We start from the raw sequence: 12,934 nt of genomic DNA, 5'->3' as shown, positions 1-12,934 counted from the left end.
AATTTGATAACATATATACGGATTTCTAAGAATTGATTTAATGTAAATATTATATTAAGTACATATAAAATTAAAAAAACACATTTCCAATTGTTTTATGGCTATAGTACCTATTTATATTACGAGAATGGTGTAATTAATCATTGTTGCAACTATTCAGTAAATATTGGGTAGTTTGTAATTACATTTAAGACACACATTAAAATTTATCTTTCAGTTCCGATTCTAATTAGTTATTCCTATTCGTATTGTAATTTTATTTTAAATCATGTATCGATTTGTTTCCGAAACCACCCGTTGAAATTTAAATGGGCACAACACTAGTTATTCTAATTTTCTTTGTTTTAAATATTTATATATCATTATATTTTATAATTAAATTATACATATGTACATATATCTGTAGATATGATTACAATCAGCCTAAATTTTACCAGGATTATTCCAAATTCCTTAGCAGTTGTTATTTTGTTCCAGTTTGTAACATAGTACAGTATTTTTTTCATAGTGGCAATTTTTTTCACACGACTCACTTTGGTAAAAGGGATGTATTTTCTACTATAAATAAAGTCTTAACGATTCTGAGGAAACATTTTACTATAATTTTTGATTGTACTAATCAACTGATTGGATTTTAAAGTTAAAATATAAAAAATTTGTGACAACTGAGTATCTTTTGTATTTTTGATGGTACTCCTGTTCTCCAAAATATTATTATAATTGATATCAATATTTTTATTTAATACATTAAGTTGACATTAATATATTATTTTAATCTTAGTGACCAACAACCATTGTATGGTCCATAACCGAATGAAAACCCAATATATGATTTTACAACTATCGATTACAAATACAAGCTTTTGTTTTCTATTCGTTTATAATCTGCTCAATACAATTAGTCAATACGCCGCCATGGAATATAAACACTGCACGTATGTATCGTTTACTGTCATTTAGAGATTGAGAGGCAGATGGATTTTTTATCGAGAACAATGTTTAGTCTGACGATATTTGGCAGATTGACCGAATCAACAGTCAGATGTATTTGTATGCAAAATCAACACAGACCTATATAGTGTTATGATTTTTTAAATAATTAAATAACAAGCTATTCTTCAAAAAAAGTTCAAAGTAGCTGTGTTTGGTTATCCGGATTACGTTATGTAACTGTCTCGCATTGAAAACTATTCCCCAAAGTGTCCCGCTGGACATGTAACCTTCTTAACTTTTTCACAACATCAAAATTTGCTGCTTCCTCTTAATTACTTAGCTAATAATAACCATCAAAGTACAATCTATGTAGTTTATACAAGTTTACGGCTGTAATGGTTCTTAGCCTTCCGTGAGATTATCAATATACATACATATAATATTCTTAAAAAAGTTTAACTCTCGGTGCAAATCTTAATACATGTATATTTTTTTCACCTATAGTGACTTTCTTAGAATATTTGCAATGATATTTTTACTTCATGTAAATAAATATGAATGGTCAAAATCAAATAATTAATATCTGATTTCAATTTTGTGTTTTTCAATGTCTTGTCCAGGTTTTGTGTTTATATTTAAATTATTTTACTATAAAATAAATATATATATTTTATATATTTTAAAAATATATATTTTAAAAATATTGAATTATTAAGTTTATTAAGCTTTATGTAAATCGTAATATCTTCAATATATGAGCAGGGCCGCCGAGAGGAATACCGGGCCCTCATAAAAATTATTCCGGGACTTATGACAAACTAAAAAAACATCTTGATATATATATTTTTAATATGCGAAAGATCTATTAGAACTATTAGAAAAATACCTATATGTTGGTTGTTATTTTTTAAAATAATTGAATGAGAAAGTATGATATTATAACGTGGGAAGATTATAGAAAATCTCTTTAACCACATTTTATTGACAACTAAAATAAATACCAGAATGGCGTTCCATCAATGAAACATATGTATATATTTGTATATATGTATGTATATAACGTTTTGTGTTTATATTTAAATTATTTTACTATAAAATAAATATATATATTTTATATATTTTAAAAATATATATTTTAAAAATATTGAATTATTAAGTTTATTAAGCTTTATGTAAATCGTAATATCTTCAATATATGAGCAGGGCCGCCGAGAGGAATACCGGGCCCTCATAAAAATTATTCCGGGACTTATGACAAACTAAAAAAACATCTTGATATATATATTTTTAATATGCGAAAGATCTATTAGAACTATTAGAAAAATACCTATATGTTGGTTGTTATTTTTTAAAATAATTGAATGAGAAAGTATGATATTATAACGTGGGAAGATTATAGAAAATCTCTTTAACCACATTTTATTGACAACTAAAATAAATACCAGAATGGCGTTCCATCAATGAAACATATGTATATATTTGTATATATGTATGTACATACACATATGTATTTATTAGAGGAGATTAGGCTTCTATAATATTAGGTTATAATCAAAAAACTTATTAAGAACTAATCAAAATAAATATTTTAAGTAAAAGTCATTGTTCGGGTTTGTACACATATATTTTACAAAAAACATAAAAGAAAATATTATACAGAGTGAGTTTGTAAATATTGAATCCTAATATTACCTTATTTTCTAGTAATATTTTATATATTTACTAATAGTAAAATAACACATAACATTAACACAACATTTAACAACATAAAGCATTTAAATTCAGTTTAATTACATTTAATTTTTTCTTTTTTTGTTTTTAGTTGAAATTGTTGACAGGATGGGGTAGTGAAGCTTATCATTGCTCTGGATGAGTAATTGTCACCGTTTGAAATTCTTATCACGTTAATATTATATTTACAACTAAAGTGTAAATCATACAATTCTGTCCTTGGCATCTAAAAAGGTTAAATATATAAATACGATTTTTACTTGGTTAAAATAATCTGAACGTCAAACAATTATTTTAAACTTACATCAGTCAGTACGGTAGTTTGTTTCCTTACTTTAAAATCATCATTCTCAATGTCACATGATGTTGTCCACCATTGTACAGAATATCTGAGATATAATTTAATTCAATTAACATAAATACATTCATATGTAGACTTATATTTTATTTGAAGGTTTTTTAATTCCAAATTTTATTATTGTAATTATTTTTAATTAATGTACATAGCTGTATTTGTTATTTTCAGTATTTTTTTAAAGTAAAATAAATAGTATATTGAAATATATACATACATATATACAATACATATGTACCTTATATTCTTCGTTGATCGAATACGAGAAGGTTTCCAAACCAACCTTGCTGACAATTGATTCTTACTCCAATACATTTTTTGAACTTGTAGACCTTCTATTTTGTGCTCGGCACTTCGCTTGGAGCTGTTGCCCTCTGAAGGAATAACTGAATCTGAAAATCGTGGTTTTTCAATTAAATTGATTAAGTTAGAAATTGTTCAAAAATGTTCAAAGAAATGTAATAACAATTTTTGTTTTTGTCTTGAAGCAGATACTTAAATATTTTTAAAATTACCATTTGAATAGTTTGTTGTGTTGATGACGATTGCTGATTTCTCACTCTTCAGTCTAATTGCGCCAAACTGTGATATAGCCTGCACTTGCAAAAAGTATTGAGATCTTGGTTCTAATCCTTTTATTTCAAAATAAGTTTGATCCTAAAATAAAAATAAAATACATAATATAATAATGTCCAATTAAATTTCGGAAATTTTGTAATCATAATTTATACAGCGTGTCTCAAAAGAAAGTTTATAATTGAATTCAGAGCGTTATGTGGAGATGTTAGACGACTTCTTGGTGCCTGAACTGCAAAACTTTCCTGGCTATAACCAAAGAACATGGTTCCAGCAGGACGGAGCAACGTCACACACGTCCAATACGTCTCTGCCACGAGTTCGTGAAATTTTCTCAGGCAAATTGATCTCCAGGAGAGGTGACATAAATTGGCCTCCACGCAGTCCTGGTTTAACCCCTATGGACTTTTTCCTATGGGGTAATCTTAAATCCCGTTTTGGTTTTAGGGGGGGGGGGGGCTGGGTCGGGCGGCGCCTGAGCGCGCTAAATAATTTAAGGCGCCGAACGATGCGCCAAAGGCGCTTTCAAATTTAAAATTAGAGCTTCAAAAGCCATTCAAAATTTTAGATTTGAGCGCCAAAGGCGAAAGTTCTTTCTAAGGGTGTAAAAAAATTGCCCGAGGGCGCCATCGGGTGTAAGGCCGGCACTGCTTAAATCTAAAGTTTACGTCAATACGTCAATTACGCCGACTTCCCTGGCGCATTTGAAAGAAAATATCCGTCACGAAATGGCAGCCATCACTGAGTCCACCTGCCGAGCCGTCATAAGTAATTTTACTGTTCGATTAAATGAGTGCCGCGAACGCGAGGGTCTACATTTGGACGGTATTATTTTTAAGAAATGAATTCCAAAATTGTGTACTTTAATAATTAATAAACATTTTTTCGATACACGGCTTACTTTTTTTTTAATCGATCCACTAAATATAAACTTTTTTTTTGAGACACCTTGTAACCAGTAGCGTGGTCTAGTGGTGAATGTTGAATTATCTCGTACTTGATGTTCCGAGTTCGATTCCCGTTAAGTCTCGCTATTGGCCAAACCTTGGTTTGACAAGGTCGATCGTTTCTTATCAGAATTTTCCAATTTTTCTGATTTTTATTGAAACGATTCCTGTAAAATTGGCGTTTCCTTCCCAATTTTCTGTTGCGAACCTTTAGCTATTGTTATATCTTAGGTTTCGCCATATTGCTCACCATAGATGTCTCTGTGGTTGTTTATCGAATATAGAATTCGTATTGTTACATGAAAGTTATTCATCGTTATTTATCGTATTAATACGATATTTGTAATATCTGACGATAGATGTCAGATATTGTTTAGATTTACATGTATCTATGTAATAATTATGTGGACCAGGAAGGCGCATTTGGAGTTTACCTGTTAAGCCTTCCTGGTATATTTGTATATATGTATGTATGTAAAAAAAAAGAAAAAAAAATGAAATCAACGTACCTTTCTCACAGAGTGATGTTTAACAAGTATAGAGTTCAATTCTTGATCTACTCCCTGCAACCGGCGACTCCAGTAAACTTTGTATTTTTGAATTGGCAAATCTGAAGACGATGGTGGTTTCCATTTAAATATACCATTCAATGTTCCATTTTGGTATTGCAATGTATCAACTGTGAGATTCCGAGGAGTGCTAGGTGGTCGAGGCCCATGAGATGGCGTGAAATGAGAGGATGGCTTCGAGAAGCCCTTTGTTCCATTCTCATTAACTGCTGCAACTCTGAATTGATACCACCGTCCTGGTTTAACGACATTCTTCAATGTGACATTAATTCTGCAATTAAAACATATTTTATATATCTTACCGCAAATATACATAATTTTATATGCACATGTATTGTACTTGTATACTTTAATATATTACTTTAGTGATCTATATTGCGGAGTCCATTCTCCAAATAGTGCTTCTCCAAGATTTTTCCCAACATGATTTCGTTCTTCAATAACATATAGAACTGGTTGCTTCTGTTGATCTGGTGAAATCCATTCGATGCGCACTGTTAGACCACGACGCTTCTCCCGAACACTTACACTTTGGGGTATGCTTGGTAAACCTGAAAAAAATGGAAACATTTGTTTTTACATTTTTAAGCCCATTGAGTATTTTGATTCCCAAGTACATATATAATTTTTTTTAATATGTGAATGCAATTAACATAGAATTTTTTATTTTTATCAATATAAAACTAACCGATTACATGATGAAGACCGCGAGGATGTTGACAGGTAGTTCCACATCTATTTGGACAACACTTCAGAACATCAGGACAATGTGCATCAGATTTACAAGCCGACAAACAAACAGCTTCCCATGGGTTCATCTCTTCTACAGCATTACATAGTCCCGGTTTTTTCTCTTGCAACAGACATTTCTTTACACACTAAAAATAATAAAATGGGTATAACTCCATTTCTGGTAAAAACAAATTAAGATGTAATAAGGTTGTTTTAACAAATTGTTCAGTATCGATTTTACAATATGCTCTTTCCTTTTACATTCGCGTGACCATCACTTAGTCACCCAAGAATGTGGGGTATTTTATAAAACTGGGGTAAAAAAGACCCTAACTTGTATCAATTTCATGTGGGGGAAAAGTTGTGGAAAAATAGCTTGCATACTGTGTTCTTTAAACTGTTCCATCATTTGATCAATGAAACCTGTAAAAAATAAATTAGACACGTAATATGAACACAGAATAAATTAAAAGACGTTATTTTATCGAGATTGAGTAGCGCTGATCGAATAGGGTGAAGTTCACTACATATACATAGTTAGTGTTGTATGCAATTTTAATGCAATTCATGCATCAGCTAGTAAGTCAATACAGGAAAGGCTTCTTTGTGCTCTAATGTCAAAGGACCATTTATTTTATTAATTGAAAATAAAGAAAGCTTCTAATCTAACCAAAATGATTGTTACATAAGTTACATAAGAGTCTTTGGAAGACGTTAGGATATCGTTATAACAACAAGATATGTACAATGTACTCGAAATACTTTTTTAATCACACATTGCTTCTACCGGTTCAGTTATCATTATGATTTATGGATATTATCACATCACAAAATTCGGTAGGCTTAAGAGGGCTGTACACCCGAAACCTTAATTTGTTGCCGTTCCGTTCTTCGATATATACATATATTGAGTGAATGTATATATTGAGTGAATGCGACAATATATGTATATCAATATATATTTTGGGTGAATGCGACAGTTGCGCTTTGACCAGATAAAACGTATTTTAAATTGACAAAATCGAGGTTTCGTATTCTCCTATTTTCTCATCCGAAACTGGACCAATTTTAAAAAAAATTTCATCATCGGTATGAGAAAGATAGTTTCTGTGCAACTATGCGCGTATTTTTTTTTAAATCGACCGTTAAATAAGCACGCTGGACTCTTTTCGTGGGTGTAAAAAAGAGGCGATTTTATTGATGTTTGGCGGCTCTTAGCTCCTATAAAAAATAATTAATCAAAAAAATAAAACGATAGATGCAACCCAATGGTGGATATCCATAGTATTTAAAAATATAATTTCTCTAGTGCCATAATTGAGGAAGGGGGAAGTGTAATACGTTTGTATGGACAAGGCACTGGTGTCCAGCCTTCTTAAAGGTGGATGCTCACTGAAAGTTGCAAATGTTTGTGCATGGTTCTGATTCCCAGAAGTCGGAGGTTAATTGGTGAGCTAGTTGGGCATGCAAGGGTCGTCAGTCGTCAGCCAGGCCATGCCGCTAATTCCCAAGGTTTTTGAACTTAACCGCGAGCCGTTTAGGGCAATCCACCTTCCTTTTTATTGCACCTCCAGGCTCAATTCGCCTTGGTCCATTAAATTGTAGGAGGAGCCGCTCAGGATGTGAAATTGGACCGCGGCCACACAACCGGTAGTTAAAAAAATATATATATATGTATATGAATATATGTACATATGTATATACTAGGTATACATAGTTGTGTAAGTTTGAAAAATTGCTGGCGCCTCACAAGCTCGTTAGTTGTGTGTGAACCGTTTGCGGTTTGGTACATTTTAATTATGTATGTATGCATACATTAAATACATATGTATATACGTTTCAAAACATGATTTTATTTCACATTTATCAATCAACGTGTTTCAGCAAGTTTTTCAATACGTTTATGAAATTTCGGGACAAACTGACATTTACCAATATTTCAATTGATCATATTAAACGATAGATATTTTTCGATTTTAAAAAAGATATTTTTTTTCACATTGATAATACGGTTGAGTTCGAGTTTCGATTAAAGAGCTTTGAATTTGAATCTCATTAAAAGTTGAATACTTTCGAATATTTCGACATCTATGTATGTACATATGTACATGTGTACATAATTACCGGAGAAATGTGGAATGTATCATATTTAATCGAAATTATTATATAACCTATTTACTGTAATTGACCCATTTAATTTGATTTGTGAATTAGCAACGTTAAATACACAATCGTCATTTGAATAAATATTAATTGAATTTAAACATAAATAGTTACGAATTGTATTGTATTATATAAAAGCATTTGGATTTTCCAATGCTAAATTCCTCGTTATATTTAGAACGATAATGCGTTAAATGGAGTGAAAATAACCTTTGCAGCCACACCTACACTTTTCATCACAGCAATTTCCTGACAAGAAGATTTCAAAGTCAAATTTAATCCAGTTGCTCGGCTTATTCTATCCATTTAATTGATTGAATAAAACTGCGCCTTACTTTTCAACTAACGAAACAAAATCTCAGCGCTTTTCAGTTTCCAGTGTAATTAAATATTTTTTTTATGTTATATATGTATGTATATGTTACCTTTATACTCATAAGCTATATGCATTTCAATTATAATTGATAGTACATAATTTCTAGTGGCCATTACTTTTTATCATTAATTCTTTACAATGTAACAACTCCTGTGAAATGCGCCAAATTTAAATTTGAGCAAATTCTATCTGTGACGGTGGGAAAAATTGTTAAAATTTTTAATATTAATTTATATCATGTAAAAATTATCTACTTTGTATGAACACAGAGTCAGTTCCATTGTATTTTTGTGTAAAAGAAATATTAAAAGCCCAAAAAACTATTAATAGTGACTTATTGTTTAAATTTAAGGTACATTTTTAGCCCATTCTCAAAGACTTCAAAGAGTGTTTGTCTGTAAAAGTCCCCTGTCCAAACAATTTTAGTATTTTAGGTTAAACCAAGAGTTGACTACGAGATTGTTAAAATACGAAGTGTTCTATGACCCAGGTCACGTAGGGCTGGTTTGGTCCTCCGGATAAATTCATCTCCAGACTCCGGAGAAATGTATGCAGTTAGATAGAGCGTGTCACACCGGGTGATTTTTTAGTCGCTCACATTTTCATATATTTGGTCTGGTCGGTATGGCCTGGAGCGATGTTAAATATTTATAATATAATACTGATTCTTCAAAAGGTATAAAATTCCGACTGTTAAAATATTGATCAAAATGTTTAAAAATAACATAAATTTATGTATAAGTCATGAGATGATCGAAACATATGAATGTAGTCATATTATACATAATAATATGTACATAAGTTAAACTAAATTAAACAGCCTTATTCAGCTGTCACTTTGACACTTGGTTATAATATAACACGCTGTCCAGTTCACGCATTCGGCAAAGAATTTGCCGAATCCGTGAACTGGGCAACGTGCTTGCATTTTTCAGGCATTCAGCAATTCCCTTGCCGAATGCTTGTAATAGACAATTTCATGGATTCGGTGTAACATATGTACTAATATGTGATAATAATGATAATGTTATATATGTTCTAATACTAATATGTGATAATCCTGTGTGATACGGTGATTGTTTCGCAGAACTGGTAGTTAAAGGTCCATGGCGTGTGAATGGTCTGAAGGCGTGTGTAGGGTTTCGTCTTGGCGCGCGTTGAAATCACCGCCAGCTATTTAGAATTTCGAATTAAACGAACAACCGCGTTTTGAAGATGATTGGGGCCCTGCCCCCATTGTGTCGATGCTAACAATTTGCAAGGTGCCAATTTGGATTCTTCGTGAATTTTAATGGCATTGCCATTAATAAGAATCCCATATCTACGTGGAAAAGAGAAAAACTCTTATTATAACCCTCAGGAATTCTTGACCATATATGTACATACATATGTAAATACCTACAGATATAAACATATTTAGTACATATACATATGTATACATATTTTTTTATTATTTATGCAATAGTCAAATATTATATAATCAATTTAATCAAATATGACATGTTATATGCGTTATCAAAGTTAAGGAAAAATATTTGGTGAGAGAAATCATATTTTCCATAAGGATACTGAATTATGTTTGGTGCCATTAGGTGATCTCGTAACTAGGGTTTGAAATACCGGTATTACTGAAACCGGGATCCAGAATTTTAGCCAAATTTTGAATACTGGTTTTTAAAAGACGAAATACCGGTATTTCGGTATTAAAACTTAAGCCAATTTTAATGTAAATATAACTTATTTCAATTATGCATGAAAATCCCATCAGGATTGAGCGATTCCAGCATTGATGATCTGGCGTTTTTATTTAGGTTATATCTTAATTCAAAGAATCAATAAATTTAAGGTACCAAACCGCAAATTTTTTAATATATGTATATAATTTTTACATATTTTTTACTACATAATTCTACATAATTTTTTAATGTTGTAAAATCATAAAAATATATTTTTTATACTAAATTTATTATGAAACTGATGTTAAATTATTCAATTCCATTGCCCGTTTTTTAAATACCGGTTTTGATATGTACAATACCGGTATTGATATTTTGACCGGTATTGCAAACCCTACTTGTAACCAACCAAATTAATTTCAACATGATCAACGAATTTTAACGTATTATTCTCTTCTTAATATGCATATCAAAGTTATTTTACTCTTACTCTTTCTTGAAATATTACTAGTAGCATCTAAAATTAGAGACATTGCTTGTAGTATTTGCTATTTTATTGTTCAGAAAATGAATTTCCTTTATATTTTGGAACTCATTTCTTAGCATTTACATATATATTTAAATAAACTTGATTTATAACATGCTATTCATATTAATATGCTATTCAATCAGTACAACAGAGAAAAATTATATTATGATAATATAAGAATGACTTAATCCTGATCCTTGATGTTGCTGTTAATGACACCCAATTGAGAATTATCTCAATTGGGTATATACTCGTATTTTATGGGATATATTAATATCCCATCAAATGCAGGTAACATAAATACATAAATTTTGTTATGGATAGGGTAGATAAATTTAGTTTTGACTAGCTGAACCCCGGCATGCGTTGCAATGCCATAATAACGCATGCAATTCCCGTTCCCGTTCCCATTTGTCGGAAAAACTCATTCCCGTTTTTTCCCGTTTTTTTTTTCACAGTAATCTTCCCGGACATGCACACAACAAATCCTGAAAGTTTCATCGTAATCGGTTCAGTGGTTTAGCAGCCTATTCGAGACACACACAGACATTCATTTTTATATATATATATATATATATATATATATATATATATATATATATATATATATATATATATATATATATATATATATATATATATATATATATATATATATATATATATATATATATATATGTGTGTGTGTGTATATATGTATATATATTATCTACGAAAAATTGTTATCAATGTATCTGATTGAAGAGCTTCAAACTCGAACTGTCCGGAAAGCTCTCTTGAACGATTTAAATGAACTTAAAGTTGGATTCAAATACACCTAAATGTACAAAGTTTAATTAATTTCTCGTATTCACTCTAGTGAATAGCGATAAAATGAACTTTACTCGTAGAAAAGCTATTAGATGTGTTATCATAATTTCAAGAGGACGAGAGAGCTCGTTTTGAGCGTAGTCAGTGGGCTTGATATAATATATCCTGAATGGGTAATGCAATAAAAATAAATGAAACGCCAATTTCATTCTCATCTCTTTTGTATGGTTTTTTTTTATTTCTGTTTATTATAATAATTTGTGAGACTATGTATGTATAAGCGCGCGGAAACGATAAAAATAAACATCGCACCATTAACCGGTGAAACAATAAAGATTCACGGTCATAGTTTATTTTAACAGCCTCAGGTAAGAGAGGGGTAGTTTACCTTTTTTAAAATTAATTAACGGATCTAATAAAAATCAAACATTTATTATGAGGTTGGCCTCGTAGTTTCCATCACGGACATTGAACTCGCAAAATTAACTACTATAAATAAAATGAAGTACAATAATATCACAAACGAGTGTAAACTGTAAAATAAAAAATAATAAATTCATTTAAAATACAATAAATATATATGGCAACTTGTACGATGGCCGAGCGCAGAGCATTTTGCGGATACAATCAGACATGGAATTGCACCGGTTTCTATAAAATCACACATATTAATCTCTCTTATGTATCTTTACCACACCCTTTTATGATGTTGAACTGTATTTATAAAGGTGAGCATTCATGGAGTGATTTGTCAACAGATAAATCTCTCATAAAGTTATGAAATTTAACATATTTAGGTAGAGCTAGATGCTAAGAGAGACATATACTCGTATATCTCTTGATTCCTAGGATTTGTTGTCGAACAAAATATCTTTTGTTAAATTCGACTTCTAGATAACATTTAAAAAGGGGAATATAGAGCTTTATTTTAGAAGTAAATGGAACTTTAATTCGACTATTTTACACTAAAAATTAGATACTATTCACTTGGTACAACTTTGATACGAATAATTTGAAGTATAAACTATTCACTTGGTACATCTTAATCCCTAAAAATAGTTTATAATACATTTATAATATTTATAATACTAACTTGAAAAATCTGCATGCCATAAATAATATTCCGTTTGTTACAGACATTACTAACAAACTAACAAGTATTGAATTCATTATTTATTTTTAATATTTTGAGCATTTGAATTTTCTTTGAACAGTTACTGTTAGCATTTTACTCTATGTAAATACTCACCTTTAGAGTAATATATTTTAAATTAAATTTCAATCAATCACAATTTCATATGTATAATGTATTTTTTTATAGCTTGACGAGGAATGATATTATAATTTTAGACATTTTTTTTAAGATTCGACGGTACACGAATATTAAACAAATTCGACGTTCGGCTACTTGAAATAGTAAATTCAAGTTTTTACTACGCACGCCATATTTATGACGACGAGTTTTTATCAAATTGTGAGGTCAATTATTTTGCATTCGTATCATTTTGCATACGTTTGTGCACCAATTTTTTCATAA

At 30.5% G+C, this 12,934-nt stretch overlaps 2 protein-coding genes across 3 annotated transcripts in view; one reads left to right on the top strand and one right to left on the bottom strand.

Moving 5' to 3' along the window:
• Positions 1–12,934, top strand: part of LOC143910667 (uncharacterized) — a 384,446-nt gene that overhangs the window by 359,707 nt on the left and 11,805 nt on the right. The gene's annotated exons all lie outside the window — the stretch shown is intronic.
• The window catches only part of LOC143910670 (anosmin-1-like), a 67,036-nt gene continuing 56,642 nt past the window's right edge, over positions 2,541–12,934 (bottom strand). For both annotated transcript variants that reach the window (XM_077429250.1, XM_077429248.1), the window contains exons 3-9: positions 5,800–5,989; positions 5,473–5,662; positions 5,052–5,382; positions 3,535–3,676; positions 3,258–3,411; positions 2,969–3,053; positions 2,541–2,890 (exon numbers count right to left, since the gene is read on the bottom strand). In XM_077429250.1, the coding sequence (XP_077285376.1) occupies positions 2,720–2,890; positions 2,969–3,053; positions 3,258–3,411; positions 3,535–3,676; positions 5,052–5,382; positions 5,473–5,662; positions 5,800–5,989 (1,263 nt within the window). In that variant the 3' untranslated portion in view covers positions 2,541–2,719. The remainder of the gene's footprint in view (positions 2,891–2,968; positions 3,054–3,257; positions 3,412–3,534; positions 3,677–5,051; positions 5,383–5,472; positions 5,663–5,799; positions 5,990–12,934) is intronic.

The sequence above is a fragment of the Arctopsyche grandis genome, chromosome 4, assembly GCF_051622035.1.
Source record: "Arctopsyche grandis isolate Sample6627 chromosome 4, ASM5162203v2, whole genome shotgun sequence".
Classification (NCBI taxonomy): domain Eukaryota; kingdom Metazoa; phylum Arthropoda; class Insecta; order Trichoptera; family Hydropsychidae; genus Arctopsyche; species Arctopsyche grandis.
This window is presented reverse-complemented; position numbering and strand designations above follow the sequence as displayed.